At 34.4% G+C, this 15,971-nt stretch overlaps 6 protein-coding genes across 6 annotated transcripts; 2 read left to right on the top strand and 4 right to left on the bottom strand.

The window, feature by feature from the left end:
* Window positions 1-924: 924 nt before the first annotated feature.
* On the bottom strand, window positions 925-7,182 carry BX664DRAFT_323430 (UDP-glucose:glycoprotein glucosyltransferase-domain-containing protein). The gene is made up of 17 exons (XM_051543654.1): window positions 6,959-7,182; window positions 6,083-6,882; window positions 5,770-6,001; window positions 5,448-5,694; window positions 5,182-5,371; window positions 5,020-5,096; window positions 4,687-4,932; window positions 4,526-4,585; window positions 4,265-4,439; window positions 4,059-4,153; window positions 3,609-3,983; window positions 2,383-3,530; window positions 2,111-2,309; window positions 1,835-2,017; window positions 1,615-1,775; window positions 1,292-1,523; window positions 925-1,219 (listed from the first exon to the last, which is right to left on the bottom strand). The coding sequence occupies exons 1-17, from the start codon at window positions 7,093-7,095 to the stop codon at window positions 1,010-1,012; spliced, it is 4,767 nt and encodes a 1,588-aa protein (XP_051402466.1). The 5' UTR covers window positions 7,096-7,182; the 3' UTR covers window positions 925-1,009.
* Window positions 7,183-7,201: 19 nt separating this feature from the next.
* Window positions 7,202-8,545, bottom strand: BX664DRAFT_323427 (3-oxo-5-alpha-steroid 4-dehydrogenase-domain-containing protein). The gene is made up of 4 exons (XM_051543653.1): window positions 8,183-8,545; window positions 7,737-8,101; window positions 7,491-7,665; window positions 7,202-7,425 (listed from the first exon to the last, which is right to left on the bottom strand). The coding sequence occupies exons 1-4, from the start codon at window positions 8,424-8,426 to the stop codon at window positions 7,298-7,300; spliced, it is 912 nt and encodes a 303-aa protein (XP_051402465.1). The 5' UTR covers window positions 8,427-8,545; the 3' UTR covers window positions 7,202-7,297.
* A 117-nt stretch (window positions 8,546-8,662) lies between these two features.
* BX664DRAFT_323425 (uncharacterized protein) lies at window positions 8,663-9,588 on the bottom strand. The gene is made up of 4 exons (XM_051543652.1): window positions 9,332-9,588; window positions 9,057-9,279; window positions 8,904-8,989; window positions 8,663-8,840 (listed from the first exon to the last, which is right to left on the bottom strand). The coding sequence occupies exons 1-4, from the start codon at window positions 9,456-9,458 to the stop codon at window positions 8,737-8,739; spliced, it is 540 nt and encodes a 179-aa protein (XP_051402464.1). The 5' UTR covers window positions 9,459-9,588; the 3' UTR covers window positions 8,663-8,736.
* Window positions 9,589-11,054: 1,466 nt separating this feature from the next.
* BX664DRAFT_323424 (uncharacterized protein) lies at window positions 11,055-11,868 on the top strand. The gene has a single exon (XM_051543651.1). The coding sequence runs from the start codon at window positions 11,083-11,085 to the stop codon at window positions 11,833-11,835; it is 753 nt and encodes a 250-aa protein (XP_051402463.1). The 5' UTR covers window positions 11,055-11,082; the 3' UTR covers window positions 11,836-11,868.
* Window positions 11,869-11,880: 12 nt separating this feature from the next.
* On the bottom strand, window positions 11,881-12,717 carry BX664DRAFT_290976 (mitochondrial outer membrane translocase complex, subunit Tom22). Its single transcript, XM_051541921.1, has 2 exons — window positions 12,294-12,717; window positions 11,881-12,212 (listed from the first exon to the last, which is right to left on the bottom strand). Exons 1-2 carry the CDS (start codon window positions 12,654-12,656, stop codon window positions 12,141-12,143), a joined length of 435 nt encoding a protein of 144 aa, XP_051402462.1. The 5' UTR covers window positions 12,657-12,717; the 3' UTR covers window positions 11,881-12,140.
* A 373-nt stretch (window positions 12,718-13,090) lies between these two features.
* On the top strand, window positions 13,091-15,254 carry BX664DRAFT_54931 (general substrate transporter). Its single transcript, XM_051549623.1, has 4 exons — window positions 13,091-13,423; window positions 13,509-13,666; window positions 13,748-14,902; window positions 15,248-15,254. The coding sequence occupies exons 1-3, from the start codon at window positions 13,135-13,137 to the stop codon at window positions 14,819-14,821; spliced, it is 1,521 nt and encodes a 506-aa protein (XP_051402461.1). The 5' UTR covers window positions 13,091-13,134; the 3' UTR covers window positions 14,822-14,902; window positions 15,248-15,254.
* The last annotated feature ends 717 nt before the right edge of the window (window positions 15,255-15,971 follow it).

The raw sequence follows: 15,971 nt of genomic DNA, 5'->3' as shown, positions 1-15,971 counted from the left end.
AAAAAAATGGAGAGAAAGAGCTAATATTAATCAACAACATCCATCTTCCATAAGAAAAAAAAATTGAAAAGACACATATCTTCAGTGTCACAGGGCGTTTATTCGTAAAGCATGGAAAAAAGATGATGTTTATTTAAAGACATTTAGATTCATTGAAAATGGTGAAACAAAACTTGCCAGGCACATAACTTGTTTTGATGCTTTCTTTGACAGAAGTCTGTTGACCGTCCACGACATAGATGATGGGGCATAAAAAAAGATAAGCCAAACCAATTTGAAAGGAAACACACATGAAAAAAGACATGATGGGAGAATCAAGGTCGAATGAAACTTCCCCCATATATCTCCCTTTATATACGCCTTTCATTCTTTTTTTAGAAAACAATGACACTGTTGGCTCTCTAGTTTATCGTTAATATAAATCCATTGTATTAAAGAACACACAAATGTAAAAAAAAAAAAAAGTTTCCAGATTATAGCTTGGTTCTTTTTATTATTTCCAAATATAGCAGGCATCTTTTTTTTTTTTTATTATTTTTATTTGTTTCAAGAATGATTCGTTATCATAAAATCGGTCATCTATTTACTACTTTTAGCTTTAGGCTGTTTCTATACAGTTGCCGCCATCGACAAATTCGAAACAAAACTCATCTCTTTGGAGAAGATGGATAGGATCCAGCGGTGCGCTAAAGGGACCTTGAGGAAGAACATGGGCTTTAGTGGCAGCAGGATGGAGCAAGAGACTGATGACCGCCAATGAGGACAATATAAAAGAAAGATGCATGATGATTGTTTGTCATTGATGATAAAACCAGGAAAATGAACATGTCTTTTTATAGAGAAAAAAAAGTTGTCACTTAAAGAAAAGGAAATGAAAATGTTGTCAAATGATTGTCAATCCAAAGGTTGATAATGATCTATACAGAGTTCCAAAAAAAAAGGAGTGTTCATTTTTATTCATTTAGATAACAACAACAAAATCTAAACTAAAACATAACTAAACATCTAACTACAGTTCGTCCTTGATATGATGGGATTTTGTCTGATCCAACTTTTCATTTTCGTTATTCACATGTTGGTATTCAGTTGTATCCTTTTGTTGTTGTTGTTGTAAAAAGGATTGTCGAATTTCTTCAATTTGTGAGTCGTATGTTTCCCATTCCGGAACTTGACGGCGAGCTCGATCCAGCTTTGGTTCCTTGGTCAATGGATTGTTACACTATAGATGGATCAAAAGAATGAATGAATTCCTCAGCAATTTTATTTCTTTTTTTTTTTCTTCTATTTTTACCAAATCAATTGTTTTTGCGGTTGCCAGACTTTCATCACTACACCAAGTTTCACACCATAACCATTCCTGAGGTAAAGAGAAGATGGGGACAATGTGAATCATATTGTTTGGAAGATCTTGATCCAGATTAGCTAACGAATTCGGATCTACACTTAATTGCTGATATTGTGCACGAAGTCGATCACCCGCTGCCATTTGTCGGAACCTTACTAAATCTACCACATATAATGCACTTGAAACAATGGCACCAAACAATAAATGGGTTAAATCAATATTAAATATATTTTTTCGGTCCTATTTTTTTTCCTTTCTTTTCTTTTTACCTGATGTGATAGGGTCGACCGCGTAAATGTTCTTTCCAATAACCTTGAGACCAAAATCGGAATCCATCCATTTCATGTCGATCGCTACAGAATGGGGTATAGCCATAGGGTGCTCCATGTAAATCCAAATCGACAAGCTCCTTAAGATCCGTGCGAACAATCTAGTCAAATAAATCAGTAAATGAGGAGTAATCTCTATTATTTGTTTCCTTGATAATACCTGATCAGCATCCACAAAGATGACTTTTTCCAAATCCAATGGGAATAGAACGTCAAGGAAGAGAATCTTGTAACCCCAAATCGTACGTTGCTTTTCGCTTTGAGCATTAAGCCAAGAGGGCCATTTGTAAGTCACCATTTCATAATCGAATCCATATCTTTTGGACAATTCCGGAACAAAATCCTAATTTGATGAATGAAAAGATGGTCGGTAGAAAGTAAATTAGCTTTTGGTTTTTTTTTTTTTTTTTTTTTTTTTTTTTTTTTTGTTATTTACCTTGAAGGAAGGTGACAAAAAGTTTTCAATAAACCAAAACTTGACCGTACTATTAGTATGTTCCATGACAGATGCCATCATGATGGCCAAAAAGCGTTCATATAGATGACCAGAGGCTACAGAGAAAATGTTGATTTCCGCCTGTTTTTTCATTGGAATCAATTCGTCTTCAACTTGTTTTCCTTTCTTGCCAAAGAGTCTTCCACCCCCCCCCAAAAAAAAAAGAATAATTAATGATGTCTATTCATTATAACTTATTGTTCTATACTTACTTGCTCGATAAAGATGACAGAATTCCTTCCTTTTCTTGATGTTGCTTTCCAGTAGTATCATCTTCTAGGACATCTTGTGTTTCCATACCAGGATTCTTCTTGACAGTAGGGAACAAACGTAAGCCTTCAAAACTGGTCAAGAGTAATCGAGATGTAGATGTTGAGTTATGTTGACGTGAAGACTTGATCCATTTTCCTTTGGTACCAATGCTTTCTATGCTATATACTTGACTAGAACGACCAGGCCGAATACCAAGTTGATAGATGCCAGGCTGTGCCTTGAGCTGGAAGTATCCCAAATTCGCCATCACAATTGTATCTGTCATAGCTGGATGAGAATCTGTACCAAGGGTAAATTGAAGCCCCCGAGGAGGATGTTGATCGGTCGCGTCTATACAATGTCCTTCCACTAAAATTCGTTCCAATTCATACACTGCAGAAACTCCCTGTCCTTTTGATGATGAATGAGAATCGCTTGTTGCTAATGTTTGAAGTTGTATATTGTCCAAATCAACATTAGCTTCTTTCACCGTTACATGCCATGGATCAATTGTCTCGACACCGAGTGTATAGAGAGCTTCCGTCGGTAGATCATCAAAGTAAGCAGTTGGTATATTTCTTTGTTGTTGATCATCTTTACTAAATTGCCATTCAGAGTCCAAGACGTATCGATAGAACCGTTTGAGAGGAAGTTCTTCAAGTTGTGGGATGGGATTCCAATGGATATCAATAGTGACGCCTTCAAGTTCTGATAAAACATTCAATATAGTGGACCATTTTTGAGCATCTTCAGAGAGAGGATCCAGCAGAACACCAATTTCAACGTACGCTTCATTCTTGTTGACGCCATATTTGTTGACCTGAGTGCTTGTGAGATCACTATCCATTTGAGCATAGAATCTTTCACGAATAGTGACGTCTTCTTGACCGAGAAGAGTATTGCGAGAAGCTGATTTCTTGTCATCTTCCAATAATACTGTAAAGTCCATAATCAAGCCAGCAGGAGTCATATTCGTAGAATTCATCGGCCAATTAACGTGTTTCAGGGCATTCAACATCGGTGCAATGCGTTGAGTATTTTCCAATTGCCAGAGATTGTTAAAGTCATCCACCGTGAAATCATCGTCATCAGCGAAAGGTCCAAGTATCTAATAACAGAGAAAAGAAAAAAAAATTAGATGATAATGGAAGAGAATATTATTATTTACATTTTAATAAGTTCTTACCCTTCCATTGATAATAATTCCAGAATGTCGATTCATTTCATCCGAGAAGTATGGTCTATATTTACTGTTATCATCTGATCCCAATGCGTTCACAAGAGACTTCCATTTGTTGCGTGCTTGCTCAAGAATGTCCATTTCGATAATAGGGGAACCAGCTAGTGGCAGCATGGACTTGATAATGTGTTGAGATTGATCGGTATGCTGTTGTAATTGCTGCCATCGTAATTCAAACAGGGATTTCAATGCTGTCATATCAATGTTATTGATATACATTTCATAATATACAATATCAGAAAATTCTACATCCTTGTTTTCTGTTGGTGGTAATTGAGATGGAACATGAATAATCGCCAACCGTGTTTGGTTGTTAGTTTCCTAGATTGCAAAAAGGAAACAGATAGTTTAATATCATACTCAAATCAATTCGCATTCAATTGTTTTATCACTTACTGCAAATTGAAGAGCATTCAGTATCAATTTGATTCCAGCAGGTGAATTCAAGTTACCAATAGCCCATATATTTGTTGTAACAGGTTCATCCATATCTATTTAGAACATTCAGAAAGAAAAAAGAAAGAAAGAAAGAAAAAGAGAGAGGGAGATTATTATCTGTAAAATAAATCAATATATATTCATTCTTCTTCATTTTTCAATACCTTTGCGCAAATATAAGATATCGGTTGCCACTTGGTCTGTTTGTTCAAAGTTGAGGGTCAATAACGGATTGTTTTCAGTGACAGCCACATAAGCATTTCGAGTTGGAGAGACATAAGGTTGATTCAAGAAAAAGTCATACACATTATCATCATCAGTGATTTCACCCATATATACCTATAAAAAATATTGAACAAGTAAAATGAAGAATGAGTGTTCAATCTCTGAAGAACAACTTCTTTTTTTTCCCCAAGCTCACTTACACTTCTTGCTAACAATTGTGTTTGGGTATTCAATGCACTCATCAATACACGAGTCCAAGGCTAAACATTAAAAAAAAAAAAAAAAAAAAAAAAAAAGAGAGACGAAAAGTGGAATGTTAGTGTTAATTGGAAATCAAGCGATAAAAAAAAAATCATATTACCTTTTCATCATTGTGCTCCAGGTATTGTCCGTTTAAAAATAAAATCCCTTCATCCTTTCCAAGACGTCCAATCCCCATACGTTTCAAAAATTGCTTTACTCCATGTGTATCCTGTTGTTCCTTGAACGATTGTAGTTGCATATCAGATATTGGTTTATCTACTGAATATTCAACCGATTTCATTGCCAAGGAAAGAATGTCTTCAGTCGCATATTCCAAATTGGCGTTGGCAAGTTCAGACTCAATCTATAATAATATTCATTAAGATATATCAAGATATTCGATTCAAGTAAAAAAAAAAAGAAAGATCTATCAGATTATCTGAATTGTTACCTGTTGCAAGAACTCCATCCCTCTGCGCTTTCCATATTTCTGAACCAAGTAATGTAATGCTTTTGCTGCGAGGGAAGCTATATGAAGGACATGTAGATTGTGTTAGATAGACAAAAAAAAATCAATTTCTTTCTACTATGTCGATATAGAAAATTCTCTTACATGGACTATTTGAACCACCTAGATATGGGACAAGACCAAAACGAATAGGAGTACCATGATGAACCATGTTTTGTATTTCATTTGTAAGGCGTTGTAAATGTTTTCTTGAAGCCAAATCTTCCACCATGATAACGTTGTAAATATTTCGACCGATAGCGCGCATTTGACCAGGATACGTAGGTCGCAATAGCTATAAAAGACGATACAAAAGGTCAAGTACACCAATATATATATATATATATATATATATAAGATGATCTACTTACTGCACCTAATTCAGGACGCCAACCTTTATAGCGAGAATCCTTTTCAAGATCATTCCACCAAATAACAGCAGGTTCATCCTTTGAGTCACGTACATCGTACACTCCTTCCAATCCATCCATCATTGAGCTTGACTGACCACTGGTAATGAAATTACTGGTTATTACATCGATTACTTGTCGTTGTGAGCCTCCTAATTTAGTCAACGTGTTGATCAATTTTCTTTCCCTTTGTAAGGCACGAGCAATACTGAATATTCAAGAATATATACATATATAAAAATAAACTGAGGACCATTGTTTATCTTTGTTTTGTTCAACTTACAAATATGGATTGGTTTCATCATCTTCCAATTTTCGTCCATTAATCCATAAAGCGTTTGCACCAGGTTTGACAAACCGTTGTTGATTTGTAATGACTTGATTGACAAGTTTTTCGTTCAAAGTCATCAAGCTGATTTTGTGAGCATATTTTGGGAAATCTTGAGTCAATTGGGAGAGAGTGATGAGAGGATCTTTGGATGCGATAACAAATTGAGTTGCCTTTAAACCAAGAGCTATTAAAGAGCGGATGGAACCATGAAAAAGAAAAAAAATGAATTACTCCTATTCATCTCGATGATATTCACTTGACTTACATTTAATTTCATCAGGCGTCAAAGGTACAATGGTTGATGTCTCCTCCGTGTCAAAGAGTACTTGATTCACCTTTTTCCCCAAGTTATCGAGTTGCTGTTTGATAAAAGAAGTCGATCCATCTTGTGATTGTGATTGATGTTCCTTTGTTGCTGCATTTTTTCGATCATCGATGACAAGATAATCCGTATTCTTGAGAGCAAGTTCAACACCATAACCAGAAAGATAAAGAGGGTATTGATGTGAGGAAGAAGGTTTGTATCGAATCGAATAACGAATAGATCCAGCTGTGTTGACCAAACGAACGAGGTAGTTGTGGAACACTGCGAATTCTTCATTCACTGAAGAAGTATAGAGAGTGACTCGAGTGACATTTTCACATGGATGACAATACCAGTGTTCTAGTTCAGATGGTTGATTCAATTCGAATGTTTCTTGTTCAATTTGATTGCCAACCATATCAACGTTTCCATCTTTTAAAAGCCTTTCTAATTCCTCGATTGTACAAGCTTGATGTGCACCTACTTGAGCCCATACGTCACATGAAGGATTATAAGTCTTGACAGTCGATAGGATCGTTTGGTTGTAGTACTGATGATGAGCTTCAATGATAGGAGCAGTAGTATGAAGTGAAAGACTAAACTTGATAATATCCAGTTCTTCAGGTCCATCCAGATAGTTGGCGGCATGAGCAAGAGCTTGTTCATATTGCTGACGTGGTGTCAATGTACTACTCTTGATATCAGCAAGTTCTCCCATATAAGACATATAACTAGAAGAGTTTGCCTTGGCCACAGTTTCCCTACATTAATATTCGTTTTGGTTAGAGTTGGATTAAGACTTTCACTTAAAAAAAAAAAAAAGAATAGGTGACTTACGCGATTTCAAGAAAAGGATCAGGAGCATTCCAAGGAGTAATAAGATTCAGTTGAACAGGTGGTGAAGCTTGTTTACTACATGATACTAATGCAGCTACATAGCATATAGTAAGGGCAACAGATATCGACCTCACCATCTACAGTAATATCAGATTGAATAATGAAAGGCAGAGAGAGAGAGGGAGAATAGAAAAGAGGACGATTTTTAGAAGAAGTAATGTCGGACTATGAAGTGATGACAAGTGAAAAAGGGAAAAGCTGCTCAATGCAGAAAAAGGGGATAATGTTTTTTTATTTTTTTAAAAAAAAGAATGAATAAACTAAATGGATAACTATTAACTAGGCAATGAATGGAATCATGGATTTTCTGTTACGAGGATAATTTTCGAATTCTTTCTTGTAATTTTTATGTTTCTTGACAGCCCAAATGTACATCTGACCAGTAGCGACAACATTGAAGAGGAAAGCTAAATAATAAAAATATGAATAGTTGTTGTAATATATCTATATCCTTTTTCTTTTCTTTTCTTACCACTCCAACTAGTTGTCAAAAAGCATACTGAGGTCCAAGCAATAGTTTCAAAAAAATAGTTGGGACAAGACACCAAATCAAATCCATAACCATAAGGAATAGCACGAACACGAGTACCAGGAGGTCGCAAGTTACGTAAAGTAATATGAGTGATCAAGTTTGAGATTTCAGCCCACTAATAAAAGGAAAAAAATAAAATAAAATAAATATAAAATATTTAGAATATATGTATTTATGTATATTTACAGTCCAAACAGCAATACAACCATAAAGCCAAACATCACTTCGAACAGCCAACTTTTCCCCTTGGCTAAACCAAGGACCATATACCCAGTAAGCCAAATTGATACCCGATAAGAACCAATAATGAGCTGAATTCTTGAATACATTAAAGAAAGGCATAGTACCATGAGAGAATCGATGAACAAAAATGGTTTCCAGTTCGCGTTTCAAAAAGTGAAGCATGACTAGCGCAAAAGTCCATTTTTGTAAGGAAGAATGTTCGAAGTTATTACCATACACAAGTTTGGGAAGATAGTAAAAGATAGGATGAAGAAGCATAGGTCCAGCATATTCGATCAAAAACACGGTACGCCAACCAATTTGTGGACCTAAAAAAAAAAGAAACAAAATAAAAAACAGGTCAATTCTCTTTTATTCTATAGTTTCATTACTTTTTTTTTTTTTTTTACCCAAATCTTTGAATTGAAGAGTATCACCATCCTTGAGACCCAATTCAGCTAATGTTTTATCTTGACCTAGTGGTTTCTTATCTTGAGTGGTGATACGTTGACGGTCGGGCGTGTATTTAGGAAGTTTGCTATGAAGAGCTTTAGATACATCGGTTAAAGTCAAAGACGAGGCATCACCAGCTAAATCTAAAGTTAAAGGAAAACTTTTAGATTTAGGGTTACGCGATACAATGGTGAGTTTCATGTTTTGCTTTTCAAGAAAGAAAAAAAAAGACAAACAAGGGAAAGAAAAGAGTCAAAGAAACGTGAAGATTTAAAAAAAATTAAAAAAATTGGGGAGCGGCAGTTGAATCGATAATGATTTTTATCACCCCCCGTTGTGTAAGCCTCTTGGAAGTATCATACAACCCAACAACTGTTCCATACATTCAAGGTGGTGTTACCTTACAATGAACATGACAAACAAAATCGGAATAAGAATAAGTGATGAATTGAATGATAATTTTTATTGAATGGATGAATGAAAATAATAATAATAATATATCAAACTAAGACTAGATTTCATATCCAACAAAGATAAAACGAGCATCTTGACGATAAATCAATGGATTCATCATTTCAAATCCAAGATACATAAAAGCACGAAGTACTACATTCACTAGTTGCATAAAAAAAAAATATTTCTTTTTAAGTAAATAAGTTTCAACTTATTCTATTTTACCTTCAGCTTTATCCTGTTTGTCAATAGCCACCACCAAAGCACTACAACCAGTCTTTTCTTCAGCTAATTCAATCAGATGGGTAACACTAAAAAAAAAAAAAGGAATGAGTGAATTTGATAAAATCACTCTTTCCATCAATAAATCACTCTTACCATGATTGAAAATCGCCAGGAGCCCAATTTAATAAACCAGCATTGGTACCTACAAAGGGAGAAGAAAGGAATACAGTATTATTGTAAATACAAGCTTGACATTCAAGAGTTCGACGTTGATAAATATGTCCTAAAGGCCTTGTAGTAATGATTGAGAGTACTTGATCCACCTTGTTGTTGATAACATTGTCTTTTCCAAACACCTTGTCTATAAAGTCACCCTCTATATAATATAAATATGTTAGTATATTATTATTATTATCATTATTTCTTACCTTTGCGTTTGTAAAAGTGAATGACATCAGTTGGAAGTGTTTCAAGACAAGGTTTTGTTCCATTCACCGTCGGAAAAGTTTGAAGAGGTATGGATATCGACTTTTTGATAGGTTTTGCAATAATCATGGGAAGACACTAATACTATAATGAATACTACTACTATTACTACTACTACTACTACTATTAATATTTTTTTCCTTGGTAGCCTTCGAAAGGATGCTGTTTGAGGAAAAAAGGAAGATAATAAGTGTGTTGTCCAGTGCTACTATATTTTTCCAGGCGAGCGTTTTCTCTATAAAGAATATAATAATATTGTTAGTTATTAATAAACATTAAAAAGTAGAAACTTACATTAAAAACGCCCTAAACTACTAGAAAAAAGGTTGAAGAATAAAAAGTTGGGTTTCCGAAAAGTTGTAAAATAAAACAAAAAAAAAAAAGGTTGTAAAAGAGATCAAGTACACTACACGTAGTAATGATAAAGTGATTTCACTACTTTTGAAAAAAGATGGAGGAAAGAAAGAAAAAAAAAAAATGAGAAAAAAACAAAAAAGTAAATATCAAACGATTATGACGTTCGAAGCCGACCACATGACCAGAAAATTTCCTTCTCCATTTTTTATTTCAAAACGCGCTTCATCCAATCAATGTTCCGCGGTGGTCATGACAGGCATAAACATTAGTTCTATACATCTCATCATAATACCAGGAAAATTTTATTTCACTTGCCTTAATAGCAATTTATATCTTACCTTAGATTAAATGAAACAATAAGAGTCAATTCAGTCATACCTCATCCAATAATGATCATCATCCAATAAAATCACCACCATGAGATTCCTCTCTAAAAAGCAGTTTAATATCATCTAATACCATTTCATCACTTACCTTACCATCTGATGTGCAATTAATCACCAAAAGAATTCATCGATTTTTTTGAAAAATCGTCTGGCAACCCCCTGACGATTGATTTTTACAGCTAAATTTTGGCTGGGGATTTCGAAACTTCTGACTGTAAAATCCAACATTTTCAAAAAAAAAAAAAAAAAAAAAAAAAAAAAAAGTAGCTTAAATCACCCTTCAGATTCCATTTTTGAGTTTAAAGATATCATCATACCGTGTGAACACCACTGATAAAAACATGTGTATATTATCTATTGCTACGTTTTTTTGTTATTGGATCAAATCGATAACTTGTGGATAATGCATATTTGCAGAAAAAGATCATCTGTCGTCATCTCACGCTAAAAAGAACATTTTCAAATCCATTTTGAAGCTTAAAGCTAGAATCGTACCAGGAAAACCACTAAAGCTTAAAGCTTGATAGAGCTTGCCAAAGTGTTACTGTTACGGTGTGAGCTTTTTTTTTTTTTTTTGTTAACCGATGTTCTTTCTTTTTTTTTTTTTTTTTTTTTTTTTTTTTTTTTTTTTTTGGTCTAATATGATTTTTTTTGATTCTTCTCATACATATGATATTATACTTTTTTTTTGTCAATCCCAAATGAATAAACTGTTACTCGAGCGTTACGCAAACTTTTTTTTTCTGAACATTCGCCAATAGAGTGCAAGGATTTCCTTTCTTAGACTCTTTATTCCTTTTTAAGTTATTGCTTGATATTTCCTAGGGTCTTTTTTTTTATCTTTTCCCCTCATTATCTATCTCCATTGTTCTATTTTTTTTTCTTTTTCTTTTTCTTTTTCTTTTTTTTTTCTTTTTTTTTTTTTTTTCTTTCTTTAGTTGATTCTTTTGATGTTTAATTTGATCTTTGGATTTTTCAATTCGCCTTCAACAGCTCAACATCATAGAAAAAAACGTCAACCATCATTACCTAATAGTTTTTTTCCAACCAATAATGATATACAACCACTGTCTCCTTTGACCATCACTGATCCTATCAGTGTACCCCTCTCTTATCAAAATAGCCAAGATAGCGCCAATGGCTCATCACTTGATAGCACCGACAGTTCCCTTGGTCCCCCAACCCCACCTTCACAACATCCACATGTTTCATCATCCTTATGGTCCATTTTGTCAGAAGGAAACGAAGACGAATTTATCATGCCTTGCGAGAAAAGAAGAACCAATCATCATCATGCTCTTGTCATAAAAAAAGCAGCACCAATCATAAGCGCAACTCCAGTAGAAGCCATCATCACCACATCCAAAAATAGTTCCAGTAGGGTGGAAGATCCAACGGAGTTTTCCGAGACCAAGCAACCGGAGAAGGAAGAAGCTTCCTTCATACCCCATGATGATGTATTATGCATGGATAAAAATGATTTTGGTTCGACTACTAGTCTCTTTCAATATCATCAAGGTCGTCGTTACTATGCCATTCGATCCCTACGTGAAAATCCTGATCATCTTCGGATGGTGGTGGCCGAAATCAATATGATGCGTGTCAATAAACTCGTGTCTCCTTTACGACCAAGAGCCATCTTATTAGAACGATCAGATCCTTTTATACCATGTCAACCAAGTCCTTTAAAATGTTGTCTATAGCACTGTCCCCTTATTTTATCATGTACATATAAGCCTAATACTAATAAAAATAAAAAAAGAAGACATGAAACAGTATTCAATCTATCATTTATTTATTTCAAATAATAGTAAACAAATCAAACTATACAGTGTGTGTGTGTGTGTGTGTGTCAGGGTGTGTGTGTGATGATATTGGCGAAAGGATATTGACCATATACAATGAGATAAAAGGAAATGTAATAATAAAGGGGAAGTAATATAAACGTATATTGTTTGTGTATGTGTTCAAAGAAAGTTGTTCAAATGAATACGGTTGTGGTATTCATCTATTGCTTTTGTTGAGGTTGTCCAGGTTGTTGAGGCAATTGTCCAGGTTGGTACATACCAGGGTTTAACATCTAAGAAATAACAAAAAAAAAAAATTAAGTTTCACGATTGACAAATTTACATAATAAATACATTTATATTTTAACTTTTACCTGTTGAGCACCTTGTTGTTGCATAGCTTCTTGTTCATAAGCCACCAAAGCTTGTTCTTTTTCGATTTCCAAAGCAAGAGGTAATACCAACAATAACATGGAAGTAGTCAATACCCAAGCACTCTTTCCAACAAAAGTAGCACCTGTTTTACCCCAAGAAGTGATAGATTGCATACCGGAAGATAAACGATTACGGTGCTTCAAAGGAATAATATCTTTCAAAGCAGCTAGTCGGTCCAAAATAGATTCATCTTCGTCGTCATCAAAATCTTCATCATCACTATAATCGGAATCGTCGTCACTAATAACTTCTTCAGTGTTGTCTTCGAATTGATCGATAGGGACTTCTTCAAGTTTGACCATGATATATGTATAAAAGTTGTATAATAAAGGAAAAAGAGAAAAAAGAAAAATAAAGGAAATTCACTTAGTCTGTTTTTTTTTGGGACCGAATGACGGCTTTTTTTTTCTCTCTTTCTTTTCAACCTTGTAAACCACGGTGTTTGAAAATCATTCTCCCTTTCGATTTCAAATAGTAGGTACCGTATCAGAAAACAAGTAAACTCAAAATATCTTTTTTTCCTTCTATATGATTCATTTTCAAAACTGATGATTTTGATTTTATTTCAATGGTTTATCTTTGACATGTAGAATTCAATACAATTAAGAAACCCGGATGAGTGGAAAGAGATGTTGGGGGGTTGCACGATCCATCGGGCGCGCGCGGAACTGAAATTGAAATACAAAAAGCTATATAAAAAGATTTTACGTCTTTTGATAAAAAGATTGTCTTCTCTCTTTCTTCCATTCCTCTCCAACCTTTTTTTTTTTTTGTTTGCTAATGGATATATCAAAGGTAGACGAAAAGTGTTACGTTCCTGATGACACCTTGTCTCATGGTAGTATACTGAAAACTCACAAAGGTGTTTATACTTTTGGTATTCTTGCAGCTTTGGGTGGTTGTAGTGTTGGTTATGATACTGGAGCAGTATCCTCTATCATGACTATGGGTCCTTTTATTGATCGCTTTATGGGTGATGCTTCTCAACAACCTTATCGTTCTGGTCTTTTGGTGGCTCTTATGTTATTGACAGCTACTCTTGGTGGTTTATTATCTGGAAATCTATGTGGTAAAAAAAATCACTTTCTCTTTTTTGCTTTTATTTTTTTTATTATTGTTTTGGATATACTTATCATATTATTATTATACAATAGATGCTATTAGTCGAAAATATACTATTTTACTTGGAACCTTGACATTTGCCTTGGGATGTCTATTTGAAACGATTGGATACAATTTTGCCCTTATGCTTGTTGGTCGTTTATTTGTTGGCTTTGGACAAGGTTTTTTGACAAATGCTATTCCTCTTTATGTAAGTTTAATATATATAAAAAAATATGAATTGTCCCCTAGTTACTGACTTTTTTTTCTTTTTTTTCTTCTTATCATCTAGCATTCAGAAATTGCTCCTCCAGCTATCCGTGGACGATTGATTACTCTCTTCAGTGCAACATGTAGTATTGGCATTGTTGTTGGTTACTTTATTAGTTTTGGAACGAATTATCTTGACAACGATTGGTGTTGGCGTGCCCCTTTTCTTATCCATTTGGTCCTTTGTGTTGTGATCTCGTTTGCTTATATATTACCTTTTAGTCCAAGATGGTTGATCGATAAAGGTCGTTATGATGAAGCACGACAAGTGATTGCTTCTCTCTATCAATGTGAACTAACGGATGAAGCGGTTACTGAAGAATTCAATGTTGTACTTTCAGAAATTCAGCATGAACGAGCTTTTGGTAATCGAACTTATGCAGAACTTTTCCGTGGTACCAATCTTCGACGAACTCTGTTTGCTCTTTTTGCTGGCAATGGAGCAGCATTTACTGGCACCAGTGGTATCTCATATTACTCACCTCAGATTATGGAACAAGCTGGATTAAATGGAACTGGACTTTCTTTAGTGGCAAGTGGCGCATCTAATATTGTTGGACTGATTTTTACTATGGTAGCCTTGGCTTACATTGACCGAGTGGGACGCAAGTTTATTTTCGCTTCAGGGGCATTTATCATGGGTGCAACAATGTATATTGTCGGTGCTCTCTTTCAGGCATACTATATTACAATGGACGATGCTGGCGATATCGGATTAGGGAATTTACATGCTAGAAACTGTGTGATTGCCTTCATCTTTATCTTCCAAGCTGCTTATGCTTATAGTTGGGGTCCAGTCGGCTATATCTATCCTGCTGAAATTTTGAATCAACGTACTCGTGCAAAAGGATTGGCCTTGGCTTATGGTTTGAATTGGGCTATTTCGATTTTTATGACGTTTGTGATGCCTATCTTCATGTCCAATACGGTCTATGGTGGATACTACTTTTTTGGCGCTACTTGTTCTGTTCTCTTTTTTGGTGTATTTTTGATGCCGGAAACAAAAGGTTATACTTTGGAAGAAATCGATCGTATGTTCAATCCAAAAGTAGATATGGAAACAACATCGTCACCATTGCCAAAGGAATCACCTTGAAAATTATCAACAATATCAGCATATCATCATCATTTTATTATTACAACAAGGTTTGACAAAATGGATGGATCATTTTATTAGGTAAAAAGAAATAGAAAAAAAATAAATTTGTACTTTTGGGATGTATCAAGGTTGATATTGTCTATTGGTATTCAAGGGGTGCTTCGATTGCTTCAAGATTCATTTCTTGTTGCATGACCGGCTGAGATTATACCCTTAAAAACGGTCAAGGTAATGCTTGCGACGTTGATGATACCCTTTGACAATAAAATGAGACCTTGATTTTGTGTGTGTGTGTGTGTGTATGTATAGTGTGTGTATGTTGTATGTGTGTGTGTGCGTGCGTATATATAGCGTATATATATATGCGTATGCTTTGTCTTTTCTTTCTTTCTTTCTTTTTTTTTTTGTCTCTCATATCCTTAGATAATCTTCAAGAATGTTGCTCAATGTCGTGTCCGAAACAACAGTATCTTATATCTGGAAGGATGGGAGAGAGAAAACAGGATCAAGGTCTTTGTCAAAATGAGAGAGGGATCATTGGGAAATAAAAGAAGGCCCCCTTTTTTTTGTCTTTTATAATTGTTTGGTTCAAATGTTGTGTTAGTATAGATATTATCTTTTGTTTTTTATGAATAAAAACCCTTTTATATCTTATTTTTTTTTTCGTCTTCAATGCTGAAAATATGATTTTATTTAAATGAGAATGTAAAATAAAAGATAATATAAAAATTGAAAGACTAAACTACTAACTAAAACTGATTTCCATGGCAAGAGAATGAGAGAAGAATAAGAGAGATATGAGACACTTTTTCCTGACTTGGTATTCCTTGTCCAATAGAATATATCAATATCCGGTTGATCCTATGGTATATCCTTGTCGTATTTATCTATCTACTTTATTTTCATATAAAGAGAGAGAAAGAAAAAAAAAGGAAAAATAGATTAATTAGTATGAGAGACAATAAAAGGTAGGGTAAATTTAGAGATATAGTATGTAAAGAGGGACTTTAAGTATATAAAGTAGATTAGTAAAGTAATGTATAATGGTAACTTACATTGTTCAAAGACTCATTGGTTAAAAAAGAAAAAGAAAAAGAAAAGTAAAAGAAAGTAAAAGGAAAAAAAAGTGAGAGCGCGCCCAATGTTA

Source organism: Halteromyces radiatus (assembly GCF_025201355.1).
Source record: "Halteromyces radiatus strain CBS 162.75 chromosome Unknown BX664scaffold_2, whole genome shotgun sequence".
NCBI lineage: Eukaryota > Fungi > Mucoromycota > Mucoromycetes > Mucorales > Cunninghamellaceae > Halteromyces > Halteromyces radiatus.
Note: the sequence above shows the minus strand (reverse complement) of the source record. Positions and strands in the feature narration are given on the sequence as shown.